The sequence below is a fragment of the Pipistrellus hanaki genome, assembly GCF_964339955.1.
Source record: "Pipistrellus hanaki genome assembly, chromosome: 10".
Taxonomy (NCBI): domain Eukaryota; kingdom Metazoa; phylum Chordata; class Mammalia; order Chiroptera; family Vespertilionidae; genus Pipistrellus; species Pipistrellus hanaki.
This window is the reverse complement of record NC_140512.1, coordinates 52,532,229-52,559,372: the sequence shown is the minus strand read 5'-3', so window position 1 is coordinate 52,559,372 and position 27,144 is coordinate 52,532,229. Positions and strand designations below refer to the sequence as shown.

Below are 27,144 nucleotides of genomic sequence, written 5' to 3'. Positions count from 1 at the left end.
GAAAAGGCAGAAAACAAGATTCACAAACACACAGAGCCATCTAGCTCCATAACCTCAGTCACCACATCATTAAAACCATCCGGTGAAGGTCACACTGCCGAGCACTGATGCAGTCTAGCCTAGAGCTGTGCAATCGAACTACCTGCACTTGCCCAATATGGTAGCCACACGGGTTTACTGAGCACTGAAATGTGACCAGTGCAACTGAGCAGCTGAAATTACTTTATTTCATTTTAACTAACTTTAATTTAAATCTAAAGGCCACAGGTGAATAGTGGCTAGCATTTACAGTGCAGTTCTAGCCTGACAAACAGAATACAAGGTGGTACTCAGAGTGTTCAGTGCCCAGGCTGGTCATGAACCAAAGAGTTCATCAGTCATGTCAAACCTAGCAATGGGAAGGGATGGATTCCTCAGTAGGGCCAGATGATTACAATGCCAGGGTCATGCTCTGCAGGCCACACCAGGAGCATTTACAGAAAGCTTCCCCACCCACATCCACTCTCAAAGGGTCAGATGAAGAAGCCAGCCAAGAAGGAAAACACTTTCTCTCCTTCAACTCACTATTGAATGAAAAACCAATACAAAAAAAAAAACAAAAAACAACAACAACAAAAAAAACCTATGAGCAACAATAATCACTTATAAATAGAAAGTTTTTCCTGAACTCAAGCAGAACATCACTATAAAGCAGCTCTTTCCCTCCAACTAGTTTCTGTCACATCCCGTCTACAAAGGGAGCAAGGTGTCATTCAAATTACAATAAAACAGAGTGGTCAATATTTAACAGCATTTGCTCTGGAGTCTAACAGACTGAATTCAACTACCACCTCCATCGCTTACCAGCTGAGTGTCTGTAAGCAAGACAATCACTTCAAGTCTCAGTTTCCTTCTATGCAAAATAGGTTAACAACAGTACCTTCCCCATAGGGTTATTAGGACTAAATGAGATAAGATATATATTATAGGTAAAAGACTTAGCACAGTAGCTGGCATGTAATAAACACTATTTAAATAATATTTATCAGCATTTCATCATCATCATCATTCTATCTCCTTAACACATTAGGTTAAAAAGAAATCTACCTAGGACAAATTGTATTTCAGATCAAATCCCAATTTTAACAATATCCATATATCAAGTTGATGTTGGAAAAGCAGAAAAAGACAAGTCATGGTGTACCTCAGAAGACAAGGAAAGTAGTTCAAATTATATTCTATGTACCACTGAGTTCCATCAAGGGGATGAGACAAGAACTAGTTTTTTTTAAAGACTGCCAAGGCCCCTGTGTGCAAGGCAAAGCTGAAGGACCCGAAGAGAGAAAGCAGGAAGCCAGTGAAGAGGCCTCTGCAGAAGACAGGTAAAGAGACGCTGGCTACCTGGACTGGAGCTCAACAGTGGAGACAGGTGTGAAAGAACCTATTCAGCATGTTCTAGAGATGATGTTGACAAGACAAGTTATGTCATAAGTAACAGAAGAAACAGGATGAACCCCCAGTTGGAGGCTTGACTACCTGTACCATTTACTGGGAAAGATAAGAGAGCAGAAGCAACTGTAGCTAGATTAAGATCTCCAAGTGGAGACTTCAAGTGGGTAGATGTCTAAGTTGAGTTACATGGAGAGGTCAAGGGTAGGTGGAATTTGGGGACTCACAGCATCTACGTAATTATTCAAAAGGTGATATTACTTAGTGGAAATCAGCAAAGGAGGCGAGACTAAGGATGCAAGTGAGGTGGGAGGAAAACCAGTGCAGCCTAGAAGCCAAAGAAGGGATTTCCAGCAAGGAGGGAGTGGTCACGCTCTAGCCAACATTATTGAACTATGCAGACTTCCTAATGCCCCCACTAAACTAGAAGTTTTAAAAGGGCAAGAACTATTTCTTCTCTATCTTGGTACCTTCTGCTGTAAATATATCAAAAGCTGAATTCATGGTTACGACTTAATGATTACGAAACGTGAATGGCATTTGGACAGCATCTCACTTTTCTCAATGTATTTCAGTCTGTAGCCGGATTTACCACACAATACCACTAATAAACACAGGAAATTCTCATTCAGCCCACAATTAACCATCCTGACGATTTTCTCATTGCCACTTCACCAATAAACCACATGTCCTTTCATTGGATGGGGCAACAGGAACAGTGCCACACACAGCAGGTGCTCAATAAATATTAGCTGGACGGATCAGGTAAGGAGAGAGGAAAGGAAAGAGAAATACTCACTTATCCTGCATGATGCACAGATAAAATGAGGCTTAATAATCCCCTATGTATTTCATTTAACACTTTATTTTAATCAATAATTAAGAGAGACTATAAAGAAATAGACTGTTTATAAACTTAAAAAATAAGTACTAGAAAATAAACTCATGGGAGATAGTTCACAATGTGGAAACAGTAAATCAATACTTTCTAAGTTGATTTTTTAATAAATATTTACTATTCAATCTCTAATATTTCTGCAAGTAATCCACTTTACACACACAAAAAAAAGATAATAGAGTAACCTTCCAAAGCCTAACAAGGATTCAGGAGCTGGATGAGAAAAAAAATTTCCAAAACATTGTTTGAAAGCAGATTCTTCTACTTTTAGTTCAAAACACTTTAAAAGAAACCCTGGTATTCCCTAGAAAAAAGCAGAACATCCAAATAACTAAAGAGAGACATACCAAAGATCTTGACTATCGAATGAATTTTTACGACTTCTAATTTACCTACAAAAAAATCTAATATTAAAATTCTGAAATACCTGAGGAATATCGGTGAGACTTCGAGCCTGATGGAGAAGTTTCCTTCATACGATCAATCACATTTTCCGAAAGCTGAAAAAGCAACATCAAAATAAAATCAATTATAAAAGAGCAAGAAAGAGAGCAATACAATAGCATCTAAGTAATTTAATCATCCATATCAATATATAATGAATGGCCTAAAGAAATTGGGCTAAATCTAATAACTATAAAACTAAAAGCAAGTAAGAACAGTTTTAAGATTTCAAGTTGCACCCCACAGCACTACTTTTTATTTCTTCTAATGCACTGCTAATTGCTCATTATAAATAGCTTCTCCTCATTTTATACTGTGCACTAAATGGTAACCTCTGAGAAAATGCAAGCCGTCAGAACTCCTTCAACTTTCTTTCCCCAATCCTACAAATTAATGTATGTGTGCAATGGGCCTTAGCTCCTTCCTTCCCTCCAGTTCCAAAGGAAATGATCTGGTCCTCCCCACTGTTCAAAACTAACCACAATCAGCCTTTCAACAGATTTTATTATGTACCAACTATGTGCATAATATGAGACTTGAGGTACTCAGCAATCAGCAAGTTGCTTAAAGTGGAGAAGAAACAGGAAATCATAGGCATCCCATATAATAAAAGGCAAATATGCAAATTAACCGAAAGGCAGAACAACTTGTCGCTATGATGCACACTGACCACCAGGGAGCAGACGTTCAACACAAGCGCTGCCCTCTGGTGGTCAGTGTGCTGCCACAGGGCGAGCAGTGCTTCGCCAGAAGCCAGGCTCACAGCCTGGGAGCACAGTGGCGTGGTGTGAGACTCTCCCACCTCCACAGCAGCCCTAAGGGTGTCCGACTGATGGCCCCCGAGGGTTCCCGGACTGCAAAAGGGCGCAGGCCGGCTGAGGGACCCCTCCTCCCCCAAGTGCACAAATCTCATGCACCGGGTCTCTAGTTTAAATATAAGATGAAGATTGCTACTCAAGACAGATGGCCTGTGATGAAGTACTCAGAAAGCATAATGGGTGGAGCATCTCGGTAGGCTTTGGGAGTGGGGCTGCTCATGGGGCTGGGAAGGTTGAATAGGAGTTAGGAAGAGGAGTAGGATAAGAGTACTTCAAGAGGAAAGAATAACAAACAAACAAATAAGCAGTTGGCAATATGGCAGAGGCTCTGAGGAACACTCAGGTTTCAAGATTTGAGTCATCATCCCTCAGTTCTAGCATGTCATCCTTTTTCATTTTCTTTACAGCACTTACCACTAGATGATGCTTTCTTGTTTACCGCCTGCCTTTCACACTAGAAAGAAAGCTCCATGAAAGCAAGGATGTGGCTATCCTGTCTACTATGTTATCCCCAGAGCTTCAATAAGTCTGGTTAATTGAATAAATGGTTAAATAAATGAATGGGACAACATGAATAAATAAAAGAATGGCTGAAGCAGGAAACTGGAGAGGGGGCTTAGTGAGAGAAGATGGAAAGAGGATTAGGTTTTGACTACTCTTAGTAAGCCCTTCAAGTTAAGGAGTTTGAACTTGATCCCGGGGCACACTGGGCACTACTGGAGGATTTAAGCAGGGTAATGACACAATCAGACTGATGAGATCACTCTAGCTACAGTGTATAGAACAGATTGAACAGGGACAAGAACAGAAGCAGGAAGACCAATTAAGAAGCCATTAAGCATATGTCCACACAAAGATGAGCTCAGGAATGCTCACAGCATCGTTATTCATAATAGCAAGAGTGGAAACAAACAAATGTCCATCTACTAGTGAATGGATAAACAAAACATTATACATCCATACCATGGAATACGATTCAGCAATAAAAAGAAATGAAGTTCTAATATATGCCACAACATAGAAAAAACCTAGAAAAGAATTAAAGTGAAGGAAGCCAGACACAAAAGGCCTCAGATCATATAATTCCATTTCTATGAACTACCCAGAAAAGGCAACTGGATTTAGACAGAAAGCAGATAAATGGTGGCCTAAGACTGGGGTGGGAGTGGGGAATAACTGTAAATGGGCATGAGAGCGCTTACTGGGGTGAAGAAAGTGTTCTAAAACTAAATTGTGGTGACAGCTACACAACTTTATAAAAATTTTTTCACTTTTATTTTTTATTGTTTAAAGTATTACAAATAGTAGTATACATGTCTCCTTTTTTCCCCATTGACCTTCCCCGGCCTCCCCTACCACCGAGCACATGCCCCCACTCTCCCCCCCCCCCACCTCCCCAGTGTCTTGCATCCACTGGTTATGCTTATATGCAGGCATACAAGTCCTTTGGTTGGTCTCTTACCTCCCCAGACTTTTCACTGAATTTACAACTCTAAATTTATTAGAAAGCATTGTATACAGAAAACAGATAAATTTTATAATAGGTAAATTATCTATATATATAAAAGCCTAAGTGACTGTTACAACTGGACGACCAGACAACCAAATGACTGGATACTCACTGACTACCAGGGGCAGACACTCAATGCAGGAGCTGCCCCCTCGTGGTCAGTGCGTTCCCACAGCCAACTCCTGCTGCCAGCCAACCACCCATGGTCCCTCCCCAATTCACCTCCAGGCCAGCCAGCCCCCTATCAGCCCCAATCAGCCCTATCACTGGCCAGGCCAAGAGACACTCCCCACCCCCTGCACAAATTCTTGACTGGGCCTCTAGTACCATGATAAAGTTGTTGGGGGGAGGGGGGGAATAACTATTATGGCAATCCAGGAAGAACAAATCCAAAATATATTTAGGATTCAACACAGCTAACATTCACTGAGTGCTTACAGTGTCCCACCCTAAGCTAAGCACTTTACTCATAACAATACCATAAGATACTTTTAGTACCTCCATTGTATAGAATAGATAAAGCACAACCAGATTAAATAACTTGCCCTCGGTTTTACAGTTTACTAGTAATGAAACCAGGATTTAAATCCAGAAATCCTGAATCTCAAGGTCACACTCAAGAATCCTGTTTCATGCCACACTCAGTGTCTGACTAGATGTGGGAGTGAAGCAGAAGTCACCAAGCAGGAAGCCCAGGGTTCTGGGTCACATAAATGGGTGATCCCCTCCTGAACTCAAAGACCTGCTTCCAATTTCCTTTCCCTAACTCTATACAGCAGTGAAAGTGTCCTAGTAAGTCACCACAGACCAAACAAATAACCTTTATGTTTATGTTTCTATTTTAAAAATCTATATATATAAAAGCCTAATATGCAAATTGTCCCTTTAGGAATTCAACCAGGAGTTCATTCACTTACTATGACATGTGCTGACCAGAGGGTGGTGCAGAATGAAGGCAGGCCCTGGTCGGCAGCTGGAAGCACCCAATTGACCTTGATCGCCAGCCAGGCCTAGGGACTTTACCTGTGCATGAATTTCGAGCACTGGGCCTCTAGTCTTTTATATTTCTATTTATAAAGCACTTAATTTATGTGGGTTCCCTTTAGCATCTAACACTTTGGTAACTCCCTCTTCTGGAAATCCCTCCTTAGGCTTTTCTGGCATCCCACTGCCTGGCTGTCCTACAACTCTGATCACATCTTATCTCTTTTGTGGGCATCCTCTCCCCTGACTACCCTTAAATGTCAGAGAAGCCCACACCCTGTTCTTTGCCTTTTTTCTTCTTCTCACTCTAGAGCTCTTGCTGGTGCTTTCATCCACTCCAGTTACTTTTAACTGTTATTGATAATAAATGAATTCTAAATTCATTATCCCCAGCCAAGACCTATATCCCAAAAGCCAAACCTATGCTGTACATTGAATTGCCTTAGGGGCACCTCCCCTTCAGACTACAAGCAGTCCAACTGAACGTGTCCCAAATTGAATTGGTGCTTGCCAAAAATCTCCTCTTGCATTCCTAATCTAATCAAGGAGACCACCTCCACAGAATTTCCTAAATCAAAACATAGGATAGTCCAAGACTCTTCTCTCCCTCTCATTCTTAGCCATGACTTCCTAAGCCCCTAAATATTTAATGAATCCAGCATCTCCTCTCCAATCCCATGTCCCTTGCTCAAATTCATGTCACCATCGATAATCCTCCTAAAATACAAACCTGATTACATATCTATCCTGCAAGTTACCTTCTATCAACAGGAAATTCCAAATTCTTTGCATGGGGTTGAAGACTTCCTCATCATCTAGTTTTATGGCTTAACTCTCCAACCTCAACTTCCTTAGCTTTTCCCTTAATATTTCAAACCCTCCCTCGCACCTTGGAAGGGAATCACCATTCAAAAATCCAGTTCAAACATCCCATCACCTTCTCTCACCACAGTTCCCCCTTCCAGCCCAACACTGCCTAAACAAAGCTGCCTGCCCTGTGCCCACCTTGCACAAATCTCCAACAGACCTTTCCACAAAATTGTGAGTTCCTGTTTACTAGGCCAAGCACTAATTAAGGCCTTTGGGATACATCAGTGAACAAAATAGTTTCTACCTACACAGTTATTTACAACTCAGGAACTAATCAGAATGGTGGTAGGACAATAAAGGAAAAGACCACAGCTCAAAAGCTGTGAACCTGAAGGAAAACCCCAAGACTCCTTCCCTGGAAGAGAAGTTAGAAAGGAGAGCGCCAGGGGACTTGCTATTTGAAGATGCCAGGGCTGAGTGCATCTCTTCCAACAACTGAAAGCCACTGAGACTGCTGCTGAAACTCTCCTGCAAAGCTGAAATGCATCTTGGGAAAAACCCTTTAAGACTGACTCCAGTCCTCTCAATTTAAGATGAGATAAAAAGAGAGATCCTGAGTAACGTCCAGTTGTGAGCAACATCAGGACCACAAGCAGTAACCCCCAACTTCTACTCCAGTGCTTTCTCCTCTATTAAACAATATACTCCATGTTGTTTAAAATAAAATAAAATAAAAATATCATCACTTCCTCTCAAGAAGATAAAATAAACCTCAAGCTGAAACCGGTTTGGCTCAGTGGTGGAGCGTCGGTCTGTGGATTGAAAGGTCCCAGATTCGATTCCAGGCAAGGGCATATACATTGGTTGTGGGCACATCCCCGGTAAGGGATATGCAAGAGGCAGCTGGTTGATGTTTCTCTCTCATCGAAATTTCTAGCTCTCTATCTCTATCCCTTCCTCTCTGTAAAAAATCAATAAAATATATTTAAAAATAAAAATAAACCTCAAGTTTTAGAGTCATAAAGCTAGTTTAATTGCTATATAATGTACTATATAATATATATTATACTAATATAGTATGCTACACAATTATGTTTATAGTATATATGTATCTATAGTATATATTACAATACTATGTGTTATATACAATATATACTACATACACTATATATGTACAATATATATTATATATAATATACAATATATACTATATACTACAATATACAATATATACTATAAACTACATATCCAATATAGTTTGTGTTTAAAGCTAATATGACAATTATAATTTTATCTTTGAATTTATATATCTCAGGTGAAAGTCAAAGAACTACAACTACATTAAAAATGTATATATATAGTTATATATGTGACACACACACACACGTGTGTGTGTGTGTGTGTGTGTGTGCATGTATACCTAATCAGAGGTGCATGTGCTTGCTAAATATCAAGCACTAGCTATATACCCTCACCTGTATTGGAGACAGGCCACCATAGTTCTAAATACCACTTCATCTTCGTCTCACCAAAATCCAAGCCTTGCCATTGTCTATTGCTACTTTCAAAATGAATGCTACAAAAAATCCTCCAACCCCCAAATCAGCCTCAAAAGTATCATTCTTTAAGAGTAACATGAAAAGCTTGCCCAGAACAGAGGAAAAAACACTGGCCACTTACTAGCTGCAACCAGTCTAGGGAGGCACCTCAATGGGCCTCTGTCCTCTTCTGAAAACTGGAAATAATGCCAACGTCTGCAGTTACAGGAAGGGTGACAGGTGCCATCACAAACTCTAATGTGCTCCACACATACTGGTAATTATCAATATTGCTTTGGTCACTGGGACTTCAACTGAACCTTCATCTTGGTTTCCTCGCATCCGTTCAGCCTGAGTGTGTTCTGAGCTCCTGCTCCATGTGGTACAGAAGAAAAGGCCGCTAGCCCTTGCATTGAGTCCTGGGACAGCATAGAAGGTGCTAATTGTTCCCTGTCTATGCTCTCTGGGTAGTAAACATGCAAATGTCTCTTTCAACCTAATCACTAATTATTTCTTGTTTTTATTTTTGTCAAAAATAAAGTGTTTATTTAAATGTCAAATTCAGAACATTTCCCACTCTGTCTTTGGTTATGTTTTTTAAGTAAACTTATAAGCATGTCCTCCAAAGGAGCACACTTCATTTTTTGAGTAGATAAACATGCTGTAGGGTTGCCTTATTGAGAGTCAACCTCTTTGTTGTTGTTACTGTTCTTAAAATTATTCCTAGGGGCATTCTCAGGCCCTACCCCGGAGCACCAATGGCAGCCTCCCATTGACTTACCTCTCCCAGTCCATGCACAGCTTCGTGGATACAAGCAAGAGCAATGTTATCCTTTGGATCTCAAGTTAATACCTGCTGAGCTGACCTTCCAGACCCGCACACTCACCTGCTCCCCTCTGTGGACTGTGGTACTCACTGTGAAGCAGCTGCCAAGATTTAGAGATGCTAGCCAGGGTTATACACACAACATGTAGCTCAGAGCAGCTCTTCTTTCTGATCGAAACTGACCCAAAATGGAGGTCAAAAGTACAACATAAGCTTCTGCAAGAGCCAGATAAGCAGCTTCTGTATGAGATGCGACTTCTTTAGGAAACACCTTTCCTTACAGAGTACTTTTCCTAAAGGTCTACAGCTGCTATACCTGGTTTCCAGACATCTCTGGAATCTCCATCAAGGCAAATACCAAGTAGAACTTACAGAAATTATTGGTAGCAAAGAGTGGTGAAATAACCAAGATATAGTCATACACACATTAATGCTAGAATTATGCTCTGGGGTCCATGGATTCAGGAGTCTATGGATTAATTCCTCAATTGAATGCAAAACTGTCTACTTATTGCATTGTTCAGAGCAGAGTCCAACTTACAGATGTATAGCAGTCTATGAGTGAACAGGAGTTAGGAACCACTGTTCTCATGTAGGGAGAAGAGAAGCAGGCCTGCCAGCAAAGCAGAATTCAGTCCCCTGACTTGGGTTCCCACCCTGTTCTCTATTGCTCCTGGAAACAAATCTAAGTAAATGGAGCTGACCAATATTTGGTTTGTACTGATCACCACATCCATGTGCTCCAGAGAAGAGGAAAATATGTATATCCTCCACAGTCTCCGTCTCATCTCTCCCCACCCACCTTGGCTGTTCTTATCAAAAATTAGCACAAATACACCACCCACCAACCCAGAATCCAGTATTTCTCAGCAACAGGAGACTGGATGGGATAAATAAAAATAAAGTATTTGTACTTCCAAGGAACAGAGTAAAAGGAGAAAGAGACTTTTAAGTTGCCATTCTCTAAGATGGAGGGTCAGAACCACATGAGGCAGAACCATTCAAGCCCTCACCTCTACAGCAGTTTTTCTCATCTTCCAGATGTCTTATCAAATTGGTTAAAGGACTAAGACCCGTTTTCTCATTTGGTCTTCCTTCCATGCAGCATAGGTCATTTTCTGTGAGAGTATTGGTTTTCTTTACAATTACCATTTTAAGATATAGGCTCCAAAAACTGCCATTATTTTTTGTGAGAAATTACTCCCAAATACTTACTTATGGGCATGGGGGGGCGGGGAAATGTCATTTATATAATGTAATTTTCAGCTTATGTTTGTAGTTTGTAATTTTTAGCTTAGATGTGTAATTTGTAAGTTGTATTTCTTTGTATTTGTTATTAGTGGGAACTATGAACTTCTACAGTCTGTATAAAATCCAGAAAGCTGAGCATGGTACAATGCCCAAGAGACTCATGGAAAGGAACCAACCATCCACCAGTTAACTGGTTACCGGGACAACACCCCTTACCACTCCCCATGACTGACTGGATTTGCAGCCTCTATGAATGTACTCTCTCCGGGAGCCTCAACAACATCCCATGTGAAATAACCTCCTTCTTAGAGGCTCTCCACGGCCAGTGCTTCCCAAAGCACTAGTTACATCCCATGTGAGCAGGCAGAGTACCGGCTCCTGTGAATCTCAGCTTGCAACTTCAAGGCCAGGTGCAAAGATTAGCTTATGCCTGGAAAGCACGATAAATATTAGTTTGAAAGTGATATGCATTGAAGTTGACATTTGCTCTGGAAGGGTTCGCTCGCAGCTCTGATGTTTCAGATAAACCTGTGAAAGCCTGAGTAGAGGCACACTTGCCAAGCAGGCCCAGCAGGTGCTCAGAAAAATCCTATTAAACACATGCAATATAATAAAAATGCTTGGTCTTTCTTATCACAAGAAATTTATTTTAGACTTGGAGAGGGGGGTAAGGCAGGAGGTGGCCTTTCATCCAACCTCTAAGTTATTTCAGATTCAAAGTTAGAATCAGGTGTAAGAATACAGGTTATTCTATGGAACTGTGGGGAAAGCTATCAATTAGGATAAAGGAAGAAAAAAACAAGACCTCATAAATACCATGAAAATAACACCTGATAGGTGAGAAGAAACTTTAAACCTAAAATTATAAGTAGGTGTTTGAATTGCTAGCTCTTGAAGCAAGAAAACTCTAGGAAACATTATCTATTAATAAATGCAGCCTAGCCCTGGCCAGTGTGGTTCAGATGGTTGAGCAGCATCCTGTACACCAAAAGGTCTCCAGTTTGATTCCTAATCAGGGCACATGCCCAGATTGCAGGTTCGATCCCAGGTTGGTCGGGGCGCATACAGTAGGCAACAGATAGATGTTTTTTCTCTCACATTGATCTTTCTGTCTCTCCCTCCCCACTACCTTCCTAAGGAAAAAAAATAAAATCAATAAAAACATATTTTAAAATAACTAAGCACAGCCTATTACCCAAAGCCTCCTGTTACTTACTATATTGTATATTACGATAAATGAAGATGAAATTAGTATCCGTATCAGTGGAACACAGAGTTGGTTTTCCTGCCATGACCAAGTCTGTTGACCTGTTGGTACACTCTCATTTCTTATGAGTGTTGGACATAAATGTTTGACAATTGGGCAAATTTGGAAAGTTTTCTTCAGCCAAGTGGAACTAACCTATCTTCAATTCAACAGTGAAATTTGGGCCTCATCAGCACCACATTTCCATTACCTAAAAACAGTGGCACACTTATGAAACTGCCGTCGTTCCTTATCCTTCCCCATTCCTCCAGGAGAAGAAATGACTATTTCAAGCTAAGTATAAAATAACTAGCTGAGCACATCTAAAAACACCTGGACAACCATCACACTGGCAATCAGTTGCAGACCTCGGACTCCCATTTCCCAGACCACACCTCTTCAGGTATGCCTGTGGGAGCACAATATATTCTTACTTCTACCTATTATTTTAAGTTCATAGAAGTTTCCTTATCTACCCTCTGATCAGCTCTCGCTACAGTTACTATTCGTATAATTCTAAAGCTCTCAAAGTACTGTGCTAGATGCTTACATACATTATGTCAAATTCTCACAAGCAGTGATGGATACCTAAGTATCACAAGTGGGCTACATTATCCGGAAATACTGAACAGGGGAACACATCAAAAGTGGCCTGGCCAGGGCCACATAGCCAAGTGAGAGGCAGAGCTAGAACCAAACCGAGGTCTGCCTGGTTCTGAAGCCCATGCTCTTTCCACAAAACCACACAGAACTGCCGAAGAATCTTAGAATATGAGGTGTGGAAGGAGCCCTATGTAACAGCTGCCTCTCATTAAAAATCCACGACGTGCCATGTGCTCTCAATACCTTACCTCATCTTCTTAGCATAATCGAGCAGTGCTGGTTCAGGACAATGAAATATGAACAAATATGAGACTTGTCCAAGGCTGTAGGTGGGTGAACACCTAATGTGAGATTTAAACTGTGGTATATTTAATTCCAAGTTGGGGTTCTTTTGACCAAGACCTCGAAAAAAAATCGCAGTGGCCCATTAGGACTCAATAATTCAACAGCATGCTATTTTTAGAGGAAACTGCAACGGGCTGAGTACGGCCACAAGAAATTTATGGTGCCACTAAACTCACAGGATTTCAAAACTGGAAAAGATGAGAGAGCTTAGTGCGGTCCTCAAACCCCATCATTTTGCAGATGGAAAAGCTGAAGGTCAGAGAGATTGCAAATCATCCTTGAAAAAAAGGATTGGAAGCAACAGGGAGAACACTGACAGCGCATTCCAGGTGAAGGGTATATACTGAAGAAAAAGAAAGCACAGAGGTCAAATACGCATGGTGTGTGCTTAAAGCAGAACAATAGATAACACGTACGCTGTAAGAAAGAAAAAATAAAAAGGCACCTCCATTAAGTTGAATGCCCAAAGGAATTAGCTTCTTTTGAGTTAAAAAAAAAAAAAAAAAAAAAAAAACAGTTTAAAAATAAAAGGCTTTTTTAGTCAATCTTCCCATTTTGATCTAATGCCTATCCCTACTTATTTAACTTTATCCCTACTTATTTGACATGAATCTCTGCTGTGGCCAAATTCTCTTTTGATTTTGTTTGTTGCCATAACCGTGTCTATACTAGAGTATGTGAACATGGATTTATACAACGTCTTCTCACCCAAAACTTACTTTGCTTTTCCTTGCTTTTATGTCTTTTCCACCCTTGGTTTAGAACTCTCAACGCCTAAAGGAAGAATTAAACAAATCTCTGCATAAAACTCAGAGTTTACAGTAATTGTTATTTTACTCCAAAGGGTACCAACTAAACCACAAAAGCTCAAAGAATGCAGCCTCCGACATCTTATTTTAAAAATGTGGTTATGCCATTAATTAATATGCTATAAAGAAATGCTGGTCACAGACCAAAGATTGAGTTCCACAGTCTGAGTTTCTGTAAAGAAGACTTTAATAAATTCTTCTCAAGGTAACAGTTTCAGAGTAAAAAGTTTTTAAACACTTTCAAGTACTCAATAAGTTTTATTTCCTCATAACAAACACTAAAAGTAATTAACACATATAGTTCACTTATGCTGAGTGTGTAATAACAGAGGAAGAAAAGTAAAAACTACTATAAAACTCTCTGACGTCAAAGTGCTTCATTTACTAGAGTCAGGCAGACTTCCAAAAACGTGAGGCTCCAAGTTCAGGTGCAGGGGAGAAGTTAGTGCTGGGATACTGACACCCTGGAGAAAAAAATCAAGTTTTCAGCTTATGTACCAAGCACATGGCTGCGGGAAACTGACATCTACAATGTCTGGGAGGAAACTGACCGCGTTCCTCCCAGTGGTCTGACAAACTGCAATCCTATCCCAAGCCCTCTCAGGCTGGCAGGCACCGGTCCTCAACCAACTGGGTCTCGTCCAGAGAACTAAGGCGTGACAGGCCACAGAGGAGGTGCCCTGGAAAGACGAGCTGTCAAGTGAAATCGAAGGAGGGAGAAGCCAGAAGTCACCGGAGGCCAAAAAAAGTCTTTGATGGATGAGTGTGTGGGTGTGTACGTGTTGGGGAAATGGGTTGTCTGAGATAAAGAGTGCTAAACGACAGAACAAATACGCGTTCCTTAAAATGCCACTCCGTCCCAAGAGAGGGAATCTGGGCAGTGCAAAAGCAAGGTATGGGGTCCTGAACCCAGGAGAAATAAGGCAAGCCTCATTGCACAGGTGGGTATAGTGAGGCAGGGGTTTCGAATTAAGTCCCGCAAGGAGTGAGCAATGCAGCCAACACTCTACTTACTGTAAACCTCGGAGGATCTAAATCAATCTGGCTCTCCCCACCCACCCACCCAGCAAGTGCTCAGCACTGGGCACACCAGATCACAGCTCTGCATGAAGGTCCCAAGTCTTGTAACTTCCAGCTTCTTTGCAGAAAACTCAGCTTCGGATCGGACAACCCTGGGGGGCCAGGACGCGGGAAACTAGGCTGAGCTGGTCGCGCGGGAAGGTCGGAGGTGTGGGGTCCAAGTCCCAGCACTGGCCCTCCGCCCGCCCACTGTCACTCACCCGGATGCCCTTCACCACAGTGATGTTCTCATTCTCGTCCGCCTCGAAGGTGACCCGGCGCGTGCTGGAGGCCCCGCCCATGGCGTCTCCGGTCCCTGCAGAGTCCCAGCGCGGACCCCCGAGCACTTGCGGCCCCACGCGCACACACGCGCGTGGACGTACCCGGGCGCTTGCCTTGCACGCCGGGAGCAAGGCCACGACCCCCAAGAGCAAGGAGAAGGCGCCGGTCCTCAGCTCCCGCCTCTTCCGGTCACGTTCCACAGCGAAAGGCCTCCGGTTGGTGGGAGATACAAAAGGCCCGCCTCTACTCGGAAGGGACACCCGGATTGGTTGTTCCAGACCCGGATACTATGGCAACAGGTGGTGTTTGACAAGGTTTCCGGAGCCCCTAGGTACAGTGGGAATTGTAGTCTCCATTTGGCGCCAGGGATTGCTGGGACAACTCGCCCTAATCTGGAGAGTGTGGCATTCTGGGAGTTGTGGTCTTCGCTGCCCCAAAGGCTTCTAACGGGGCAACAACTTCCCATGAAGTTCATTTTTCTTCTAGTAACTATCGTCAACATAAGAAACATCCAAACCTGGGGGAATTTTTATTTGAGCCAAACTGACGACAGTCGCTGAGAAGCAAAATCTCAACAGATTGAGGAAATGCACATGAGAATGACATTTTTGCAGTTTATTTTATACATTATAATCAAAGAAGGAGGTGTAAGGAGGGTACATGGAATTCATTAGTGGCAGATTAGGGAGGTGGGAGAAAGCAAAGAGAGGAAATCTCTGGGTCTAGATAATGAGTCAGATGAAGAAATAAATACTTATTTTCATTAGTGCATCAGGATAGCTAACGGCATTTACAGCACATAGAGATGATATCAGGGAGCAAGGTAACAATGAGGGGTTCTGTGATCTCCTGCTCTGAAGGGAGATTGTGCCCTTAGAGGTCTGGAAAAGAGGGGGATTACACTAACATCCCAAAGGTATGTTATCCTAGATGCAAAAAGACATTAGACAGGCTCAGTTAAGGTAAAGATTTACCTTTGTCAAGGGAGATACTGGCCTACGACAGGACTATCCATCGTGACTAGATTTTAGTCAAGAAAATTTACTTTCAGACCATCTTATGTGGTTATTTGAAGTCCTTGAGTTTGTGAAGTCCACCATGCAGGTCTCCCCTGAGCCATATCAGGTTTACTAAGTGGCCCACATTGCTATCTTCAGTACCTTTCGACATTAAAAAGCAGTCAGCCACAACACAGCACAATCCTCTAATTCCAAAGATAACACAAAAAAAGCAGTAACATTTTTTATCTCCAATTATGCGCTGATTTATTACTCCTGAAGTCTGTAGGACAGAGACTGTTTTTTTTTTTTTTTTTCATCTCTGTATTCCTAATCAGTAGCAGGGTGTTGGATTCATTATTGCACATCATCATTTGTTATTTTCAACATACATGTATACAAACTGTATTATGCTCCTTTGAAGTTTTGAGACTACCTGCTACTTTGTATGGGTTCTCACATTGTACAATATGTTTTAACCTTTGTTCTACTCTACAGGGAAGTAAAAAATCCCAGAAATGGTGTCTTTTGTTTCTTTTGGGACCTGCCTTCTACAAACAAAACCCTTTACACTTACTACCCCAATAGTACAGCACTTCTTGGAGGTTCTACATAAAACAGGTGCCCTGAAATTCTTAGCAAAATAATAAATTACAAAGAAAAGAGTTCCTTGGGGAATACAGACACAAAGGAACCACTTATATATTTTAAATATATTTTCCTTATAATATTAAATGTGTTCATTCAACCAAATACATATTCATGAAGGCTAATCATGAATGATAGTATGATGCCTTCACTTTTTATGACACAGAAACATGTAAAGGGTCTTATCAAGTAATCTAAAAGTACTTTATAGATGCAATACAGTATTTTTAACTATAGTGATCTTGAAAGTCCTCATCACAAGACAAAAATTGAAACTATGTATGGGGACGGATGTTAGCTAGATTTATTTTTGTGATCATTTCACAATATATAGAAGTATGGATTCATGATGTTGTGTACTTGAAACTAATATGTTATATATCAATTATTCATCAATTAAAAATAAAATAAATAAAAATACCTTAGGCCTTCGTATGGCTCAGTTGGGTGAGCATCTTTCTGTTCACTCACAGGTCGCCATTTGGAGTCCTGGTCAGGGCATATGTCTGATTATCAGGCTTGATCCCCAGTTGGGATGCATGTAGGGATGGGGAGAGGGAAACTGACTGATGTTCCTATTTCTCTCCACCTTTCCCCTCCTCTCTCTCAAAAAAATCAATAAATACATATTTTTTAAAATTACTTTAGAATTCATAATCTATTACAACCAACAACCAATAAAAAACCCTTCTGAATTAAATATATATATATCTTCTTATAAAAAATGCCTAATATAACAATATTGTTTTATCAATTTCAAAATAAGGCATGCCTACAGCCCCTCCTAAAGAAAGCATCTTGCAATACCCAGAACCTATACTCTCTCTGACCACAGTTTATCAATGATTCTCTAATGCAAAGGCAGCATTTATTTCCAGAGAGCTATGAGCTAGAATGCAAATTTTGCCCAAACAAAAATAACAACAATAAAAACAAAAATAAGGTAACACTTGAGCCAATATGAATTTCTAGGTATTTTTCCCTTTTCTTTATCTTTAGTTAAACTGGAAAATTCAGAACATACAAAAAAATAGGAAACAGAGAAGCTATTATACTGACTCGGAAACATAAGGTATTTTAGTAAACTAAAGATAGGTGGAAGCATAAATTGTAAGAAGAATAAAAGACTTCCATTAGAAAATAAATATAGTAATATATCTATTTACAGATGATGTGTCATTAAAAATAGAAAAATCCCAAGAAATCCACTTAAAAACTATTAAAACTAATGAAAACAAGGTGCAGGATACAAGATCAACATACAAGAATCTATTGTAGTTCTATATACTAGAAATTAACATGCCAAAATTAAAATATAGAACTACAATAAATTCCTTTATGATAGCATAAAAGCAATTCAAATATCCATTAGCTGATGACTATATACACAAACTAGTATATCTAGATAATGGAACATTACTCAGCAATAAAAAAGAACAAAGTACTGACATATGCTAGAATATGGATGAGCCTCAAGGATATTGTGCAAAACAAAAAGAAGCCAGACACCAAAGTCCACATATTACCTGATTTTATTTAAAAGAGATGTTCAGAATAGGCCAATCTATAGAAAATGAAAGTAGTTTAGGCTTGCCAAGGGCAGGAAGAGGGTGAAATGAGGAATTACTCTAGTTGGCACAAACTTTCTTTTTTTTGGTTGGAGGATAAAAGAAAATGGTCTAGCCGAAACCGGTTTGGCTCAGTGGTAGAGCGTCGGTCTGCGGACTGAAGGGTCCCAGGTTCAATTCCGGTCAAGGGCATGTACATCGGTTGCGGGTACATCCCCGGTAGGGGGTGTGCAAGAGGCAGCTGGTCGATGTTTCTCTCTCATCGACGTTTCTAGCTCTCTATCTCTCTCTCTTCCTCTCTGTAAGAAATCAATAAAATATATTTTAAAAATAAATAAATAAATAAATAAAAATTAAAAAATGGTCTACAATTAGATTATGGTGATAATTGTATAACTGTAAATATTGAACACCCATTGAATTGCACACTTAAAATGAATGAACTTTTTGACATGCAAATTACATATTAATAAAGCTGTTAAGGAATATATAGATATCCAAACATGATAGAAATTAATTTATCATTTAATAAAGTCCAAAATAGGGTGCTTTTTTTTTTTTTTTTTTTTTGAGGAAAAGAAAATGTGAGAAGTATGAGGTGCTAAAAAATAATCCAGTGGAAAAGAAGACTAGAATAAAACAGACATTCACGAATTAGCATAGTCCTACAAGTCAAGGAGCACTGGAGTGAAGACCCACAGCTCCAGAAGCTTCCGGAATTGCCTAGAACTGAGAAAGGCCTTCCAACTGTACTTTTCATAATGCCAGTTCTATCGAGGCAACTTGTCTTCCTGAGGTTCAGCTGTTCCCTGTTTCCTAGGTTCAGGTGAATCTAGGAATCTTCCTAATCACATAAGGCCTACCCAAATGTCTACACTGTAGACTCTACAGCAATGATACAGCATATTTTCTTCAGTCTCCAAACACTCTAAGTAAAAAGAATGATTATCAGCAGTTTACTTTGACGCAGAGCAGAGAACTGAGCAGTAATTTGATTCTTCACAAATCTTAGTTTGGCCATTGAGCAATATGACCTTCACACTCCTTCACCCTGAGTAATTTCATGTTTTACCACCATGTTAGCCATTGGAATTAACAGTACAAACAAATAAACAAATGTTTTTGCTGTTAAAATGCCAATCATCTCCAATTTTCCCATCCCTGAAAGAAATCCACCTAGATTTCTAAATCACTCTAACAAGCAATTCCAGAAGACTCAAGGTAGAAAGAAGATTTTCACTACATACTCTGGTTTTTCAATCCCAACTGTTTATTATTATTATTATTATTATTATTATTATTATTATTTTATTGATTAGAGAGAGAGATAAATGTTTGTTGTTCCACCTATTTATGCATTCATTGGCTGATTCTTATATGTGCCCTGACCAGGGATTGAACCTGCAATCTTGGTGTATCAGGACAATGCTCTAGCCAACTGAGCTACCTGGCCAGGGCCTCAATGCCAACTTTAAACAAAAGTTTGTTTTGCAAAACCCTAATGAGCCCTCCTCTACCCTTTTCTGCACATATCACCTGACTGTTCCTTATATACCAGCTGGAAGTGTAGAAAAAGGTGTGTGAGAAGGAGGAGTGACAACAGCAAGAACATGACCTGCATGAGGAGGAACCAGGGAGGAGAGTCCTGGGTCTGGTCCCCAGTTAGAAGAGCTAATCCATGTGTTGCTTGCCCTCACCCCAGCTCTTTTCAGCAGTGTTTAAACTGCACAGTGGAACACTCTGACCTGAGCTGAAATAGAATATAGATATAATGATCAAGCTACATGAGCTAAAAATTGGAGCACATGCTCTGACTATTACTTATGTGCTTATAGAGACAATTGCATCAGTCCTTGAAATCAGGATCATCTTAGAAAATCTAGGACATATAGTTGCCATAGTTATAGCAAACCAATTAAAATCACTGGCAAGTGCTCCTTATGTAGTGCACACAGTCAATATAAAGACTTTCTGCAAATATGGACTAAGACATTGGACAAGCTGCAACAGGACATCAGCCTTAGAGCTTTCCCACCAATTAAGAATCATACAAAAACAATGAGGCCCTAAAACTGTAGTGTTGTGTGTGTGTGTGTGTGTGTGTGTGTGCATTGCAAATGTGCTTATTGGGTGTATTTTGAATACAAGAATTTTGGGCAAGATACTTGAAGATATTAAAAATTCCCAAAGGTCATGAAACAAGTCAGCAATGAATATATTATTCATAAATACCATATAATAATGGCACACAACTCACAGTCTCCCGTTAGCATCTCATCACTGTTCGAGTGAAACTGTTCATTGCGCTGCCTGTGCATGTAGTAAAATCATGAGTCAGGGTTCCATGTTTGACTTCCGCTTACTAGCACCCCTTGCTACTAATTTCTTGCTCACAATAAATTGTATATTCTGTGCCACATCGTGTCATAGGATGGGCTCTGGTGACCATTCTGCTTCGCAGGCATCACTTAACACCATGCAGCTGAAAATAAATTTTACACATGAGTTATAACTTGGCAGTGCACCAAGATTTCTTAGTCGTCTGCTATTAAAGTTATTTAAAGTCTCAACAAATTTATAGCAGATTCCTAAAAGGCCATCCTTTGCCATTTCCTGGACATTCTTCTGTTACAGTTTTTTCTTTTCGATGTTTTTTTCCTTGACACCTCATTTCTTTTCTCCTTATTCTACGTTCATCAGAATACTGTGGCTGAAATACTGAGTGCTGGTATTAGGGCAGGGAAGGAGGGACGCCAGTGAGTGGGGAAAGGTCTCTGGAGAGAGAGAAAGAGGCCAACCCAGCCTCGTCCCTGTCTCATCCTTCTAGAATCTCACAAGGGTCCCAGAACCTTTGATTTCCTTCCTGTTGGATTTGTGAGAAGGAGGAGAGATCACCTCTGACAACCAAGACCCAAGTCAGAAAAGGCTCATTTCTCATCCCTGATCCTTAAACAGGTGCATTCTATCTGTCATCTCTCCTGAATGGCTCCTCTGGCCTTGATGAATTTTCAAACCATTTTTACTTGAGAGCACAGGACAGTTTCCTAATCCTTTCACGATATCCACCTGTCATGGATCTTGAGAGATTTCTGAAATGAAAGCTGTTAGCCTCTTTACTTCCAAATAACAAATGCTCAAAATGCATCAAGGTTACAGGAGCACTTGTACTGCGAGGTTGGACAAGCATAGGAATGCCTGTTTACTGATGCTAATAGTGTGGGAAAATATACATTCTACACAACTCCCCCCCCCCCACTGAGTAGGCTGCCCTGCTTGGTTCCACTTTTGTCCCAGCTCAGAGAGGCAGCCACAGAGGACACTTTGTGGGCACCCCAACTCCAGTGGCACTGTCTTACTCACGTGTTCCAAAGCACAGTGGATCACAATCCTCAGCCTGGAACAAGAATCTAGACAATGCAATGCTTTCAGGGAGCTCAGGACTTTCAAGTGGAAGTGACTGTGACAATCCTCTAACCTCCCTCTTTATTTCACAGATGAAGCTGACACAGGGAGGCTGAGTGACTTTCCTAAGACCACACAGCTTCATTTCATCAGAGCCTGGGGAAATTCCAGATCTCTGGTGATTCTGTCAGTGCTCTGCCACCACCTGATGCTGCTCTCTCACAAGAAACTTCCCTTATGAGCTCTACAGACCTGAACTCTGATGCCCAATGACTGCCAGAACTGTGGCAAATGTGATTATTAGGCAAAGATGCAAAGGAAGCCCTAACCAGTTTGGCTCAGTGGATAGAGTGTTGGCCTGCAGACTGAAGGGTCCCAGGTTCGATTCCAGGCAAGGGCATGTACCTTGGTTGCAGGCACATCCCCAGTGGGAGGTGTGCAGGAGGCAGCTGATTGATGTCTCTCTCATCAATGTTTCTCTCTCTCTCCTTCTTCCTTCCTCTCTGAAATCAATAATATATTTTAATATATATGTTTTAAAAATAAAAAAGGATTGTGATGTTAAAGTTTATGCTATATGTATTTTACAACAATTTTTTAAAATAAGAAAAAAGTATGCTTATTTTCAAGAGTCTCGTGTGTCTTACTAACCCCTATATGCAAAAAAAACAAAACAAAACAAAAAAAAAACCTTACAGTTCCACCTGTAGAATATGAAACATCTGTAGGTTGTTTCCTGTACTCTGACTATACTGAATATCATTATTATTCAAACTGTTACCAACTTGGTAAGTAAAAATCAATAGTGCATAGTTGTGTGGATTTTTTTTAAAAAATATTTGTATTGATTTCAGAGAGATTGAAACATCAGTAATGAGAATCATTGATCAGCTGCCTCCTGCATACCCCTTATTGGAGATCGAACTTGCAACCCAGGCATGTGCTCTGACCAGGAAATGAACGGTGACCTCTTGGTTCACAGGTCGAGAGTCAACCATTGAGCCACACCAGCTGGGCATGCATAGTTTTAACTTGCATTTATTTTACTACTTGAGAGATTGAACATTTTTTCATATACAAATTATTATTTGGATTTGTCATAATGTGAATTCATGTTCTTTGCCCATTTTTCTATTGGTATGCTCATCATTTCTAAAATATTATTTTAACTGTAGTTTTAAGTTAATACTATTTATCTCTAATTATAATCTTTATAAAGTGTAAGTAATTATAATTCATGAGATCTTCAAAAAGTGTAAGTTTAATTATAATTTACTTTAACATTAATTGCGATTTCCTTTTATTCTATTATGATTTTTTACTTTAAATCATTTTATATTTCTTTTTAATTGCTAATTTTCAAATTTGTTCTCCAATTTTTATAATTGCTGCTGTCTAATTTGAGTCTTTTTAAAGTTTTTCTTCCAACCATTATCTTCTTATATAGTTCTTTTTTTTTTATCCCCTTCTCCTCATTTCTCTTTAAAATCATCTTTTCTGCTTCCAATGACCATTTTTTTTTTTTTTTACAGAGAGGAAGAGAGAGGGATAGAGAGTTAGAAACATTGATGAGAGAGAATCATCCATCAGCTGCCTCTTGCACAACCCCTACTGGGGATGTGCCCGCAACTAAGGTACATGCCCTTGACCGGAATCGAACCTGGGACCTTTCAGTCCGCAGGCTAATGCTCTCTCCACTGAGCCAAACCGGTTTTGGCCCAATGACCATTTTAATGATAGTCATTAAAGGACCAGCGATAGTTCAGGTGGGGTGAGACCATGTTGTTCCAGGGAGTTCTGAAGTCTTCCTCCCCCAGCTGCCCTGAGGTTACTCTTCTATAGAGGAAAAGGACTTTTGCCTTCCCAGGTTGGTTCCTCATCCCTGGGGACCCACAGAGCAATGCTCTTGACCACAGTATCACCTGTGCATGCTCCCGTAGGAATGTTACCACCCCTTACCCCTGCTTCCTGACCTGCATTGCAGAGCTCAAAGTCAACATCTGGGCAAGCTGTGCCAACCATGCCCCATGAGGAAGGCGAAGAGGTAGGCGGGAGACCACACCCACGGAAGACCCCTGCACGACTGCCTCTCTCCTGATGGAGGTGAGAAGCCAGAGGGGTTGCACCTCTGGAATAGCACCCTCTCTCCTTCCTGGACCCTGCAGGTGGGGATTGTGTCTCATTCAGCCCATCTGGAATCCCTAGATTTGGATGTGTGTTCTTTAAATGATTAATAGTGTAAATCGAGTAATTCTCTTTCATCAAGAGCTGGCGGAATGCCATGGAGGCAGAAATCTTAGGTACTGGCCTCAACTTTGTATTAGTAACGTGGGACCTCAGGTGAAGCCTTGGTACAATGGTTAGTTTCTCTAGTCCTTGCGTTTTTAAATCTCTAAAAGGTAATAATACCTACCTATTTGATCCAATAAAATAGCCTTATAAATTGTTATTACATATTTCAGGAAAATGTTTAATTACTTATATTAAAAAGTAGTTTGCCCTAGCCAGTTTGGCTCAGTGGATAGAGTGTTGGCCTGTGGACTGAAGGGTCCTGGGTTCGATTCCAGTCAAGGGCACATACCTCAGTTGCAGGCTCCCAGCCCTAGTCAGGGGCATGTGGCAGGTAATTAATCAACATGTCTCTCTCACATGGGTGTTTCTTTCTGTCTCTCTCTCTCTCCTTTCCACTGTCTCTAAAAAATCGATGGGAAAAAAATGTATGAGGATTAAAAAAAATAAAGTAGTTTGGAAAAGCTTAATAGAAAAAAGAAAAGACTAAAAACATATGTTTACATGTCCTTTTTTCCTTGTTCTTATCCAATAGGAAACATGCTTGGCTTTTCACTCAGCGGTCCCCCTTTTTCTTTTTCTTCATCTCCACCCCTGGCCGGAGAGGGTCACCCAGTGGAGGCAGAGGCCTGAGAATGGGTGCTCTGTGCTGGAAGGGCCCAGTTGACTCCAAGGGAGACCAGCAGCAGAGGGAGAGGCGGAGTTGGAAAGAGAAGAGGAGAGCCTCACAGATAGCAGGAGTGAGTTATGTCATGTATATATATGATATATATATATTTTTTTTCAAACTATTTTTTATATATCCATACATAGGTAGTACTGATGTGAATGAGAGGGTACTGGGGTTAGCTGCAGACCATGAGGATACTAGGGACTAGAGAATAGAAGGACATGGAGATGGGAAATTCAAGAAATGTTTCTCTGGACTATGAAGAGACTTCATTTTATTTATTGTCTTTCAGTAGATGCCCCTTGTATCAGTCAGGGTTTTCCAGGGAAACAGAAATAGTACAGATATTTCTAGGGAGTGGCTTACCTGGGGACTGGTGAGTCTGAAATCTGCAGGACACGTTGTCAAGCTGGAAACTCTGGGGCAGAAGCTGATGCTATAATCTTCAGGCAGAAATTCTTCGTCTTCAGGAAAACCTTGGTTTTACAGTTACGGCCTTTCAATGGATTGGGTGAGGCCCGCCCACATGATCAAGGAGATTTAGATGTTAGCCACCTCTGCAAGATGCCTGCACAAGGACACCTCGGTTGGTGTGTTTTTGAGTAGCTGGACACTATAGCCTAGCCAAGTTGACACAGAAAGCTGACCATCACACTGGTATAGATTGGATCTGCTTTACCTTTTTATCCCTGGACTTCCTCTGAGATCTGACCAGAGACTGAACCACACAGGGCAATGAGAATGACTCCTGTTAACCAGTATAAAGTCTTGGACACACAAACATGAGGACCAGTGCCACTCCCTGGGTTAAGCAAGTGCTGTGCAAAGCATGTTTGCTGATTAAAATTGTGGGGTGAGCCCTGGCCAGTGTAGCTCACTGAGTCAGTTCCCTCATTAGTTAGAGGGTCACCCCATGCAGTGAAAGATCTAAGGTTCAATTCCTGGTCAAGGGCACATACCCTGATTGGGAGTTCGATCCCCAGTAGGGATGTGTGCATTGGGGGGTGGGGGGAGGGTAATAATAGACATACCGTATCTCTCATATCTCTCTTTCTCCCTTCTTCTTCTCCTTCTCCTTCTCCTTCTCCTTCTCCTTCTCCTTCTCCTTCTCCCTCTTCTCCTTCTCCTTCTCCTTCTCCTCCTTCTCCTTCTCCTTCTCCTTCTCCTTCTCCTTCTCCTTCTCCTTCTCCTTCTCCTTCTCCTTCTCCTTCTCCTTCTCCTTCTCCTTCTCCTTCTCCTTCTCCTTCTCCTTCTCCTTCTCCTTCTCCTTCTCCTTCTTCTTCTTCTTCTTCTTCTTCTTCTTCTTCTCCTCCTCCTCTCTCTCTCTATCTCTCTTCCCCCCCGCTTTTCCCGTCCTTCTTTCCCTCCATTCTCTTTAAAAATTAATGGAAAAAAATATTTTTGGATGAGGATTAACAACAAAAATTGTGGGGAGAGGGGAGAAAGAGAAAATAATTGGGCAGGAGGACTTTTAGGCCCTGCCTTTAAAGGAGTCCTGGGAGGGCCTCCTCTCTGAGGATGGGCAAGCTGATGTATGAACCCAGGATGAAGACCTGGTCCAGGAGAGAGTGAGCACCTTGATGCTTGATGTGCATAGGTTCATCCACAGTAACTTACTTCATGTCCGCATCCGCCAAGTCCAAAGGTACTGTTCACTTGTACATGGATCTGTCTTCTAAGAAGAAAGAAGGGGCCAGGAGGGCCACTGGGGAGCAAGCATCTGCAAACAATGGGGGGAAAGAGGCAGAAGGTTTCTTGTGCAGCCTCATCACCTGAGTCAGTTCTCTCATTTGTTCCCTTCTCTAGAGCCCCAAATGTGAGCTGCTCGAAGCCCTGTGCTCCCAAGGTGCGCTTCTCACCTTCACCCGAGTCCGGAGAACCATTTCCTCAAGCCCTGCATCATCAACCACCAATGGGCTGTGGAAGCCCTGTGACTTCCTGGAGGGGAAGGTTCCCGGGATGGAGGAGAAGCCCTCCAGACTCCACTTCCCAAGCTACATGCTGTAAACTGAATCCTGAGCATGGAGAATGCAAGCCTTGCAGGCCACAAATCACTTTTAATGATCCCTGAAAGAAACCATCAGTAAACCTCAGGAAGCGATCTGGAAGTCTGCAGGTACAGCTACGAAAACACACGGTGAGGCGGGTGACATATAAAGGCTCATTTCACTTGGACAGCGTGTCTGTTTCTTTCTTTCATGGATCATTGTGTTCGCCTCTCTTTGTCTGCTGGGAAGTAGAGATGTGTCTTACCTAAACACATTAGGGATATATAACCAATCTCGAGCTGTGATGAACCTTATCAATCGCGTATCGGTGACATCTGCATGAGGCTGCTGCCTGTGTGCACTGAGAGAGTGACTGGATTATAAGCAAAACCCCTGAGAGAAATGCCACCTTCTCCTATGGGAATGTTAAATGGTTAATGTTGCTGTAAACAGTAGAAGGAAGCATTCTTGTCAACTACCCCCTCTTTCCTTTCATTTCTTTTGCTCTGCCTATTCCTGTCTTAGGAACAAGGATGAGGTGCTGATACCCAGTTCTCACCTCTGCCACACACCCCCACATCCAGGCTGAAGTGGGCTCCAGGCACTGAAGCCCCTCAGACCAGGAGAGAAGGTGTGTCAACCCTGATTTTATGTTATGACCCTGATTTTACATTATGACTGTGGCAGACTGAATTTTCCAGAAATGGCCACAGCAATATTTCTGATGTTT

General features: G+C 41.2%; 1 protein-coding gene across 2 annotated transcripts in view; it reads right to left on the bottom strand.

Moving 5' to 3' along the window:
• CHCHD3 (coiled-coil-helix-coiled-coil-helix domain containing 3) overlaps positions 1 to 15,048 on the bottom strand; it is a 252,354-nt gene extending 237,306 nt beyond the window's left edge. Inside the window, exons 1-2 of one of the 2 annotated variants that reach the window (XM_084896604.1) lie at positions 14,791 to 15,048; positions 2,754 to 2,826 (exon numbers count right to left, since the gene is read on the bottom strand). In XM_084896604.1, the coding sequence (XP_084752730.1) occupies positions 2,754 to 2,826; positions 14,791 to 14,871 (154 nt within the window). In that variant the 5' untranslated portion in view covers positions 14,872 to 15,048. The remainder of the gene's footprint in view (positions 1 to 2,753; positions 2,827 to 14,790) is intronic. The other variant, XM_084896605.1, reaches the window with a different exon arrangement.
• Between the last annotated feature and the right edge of the window lie 12,096 nt (positions 15,049 to 27,144).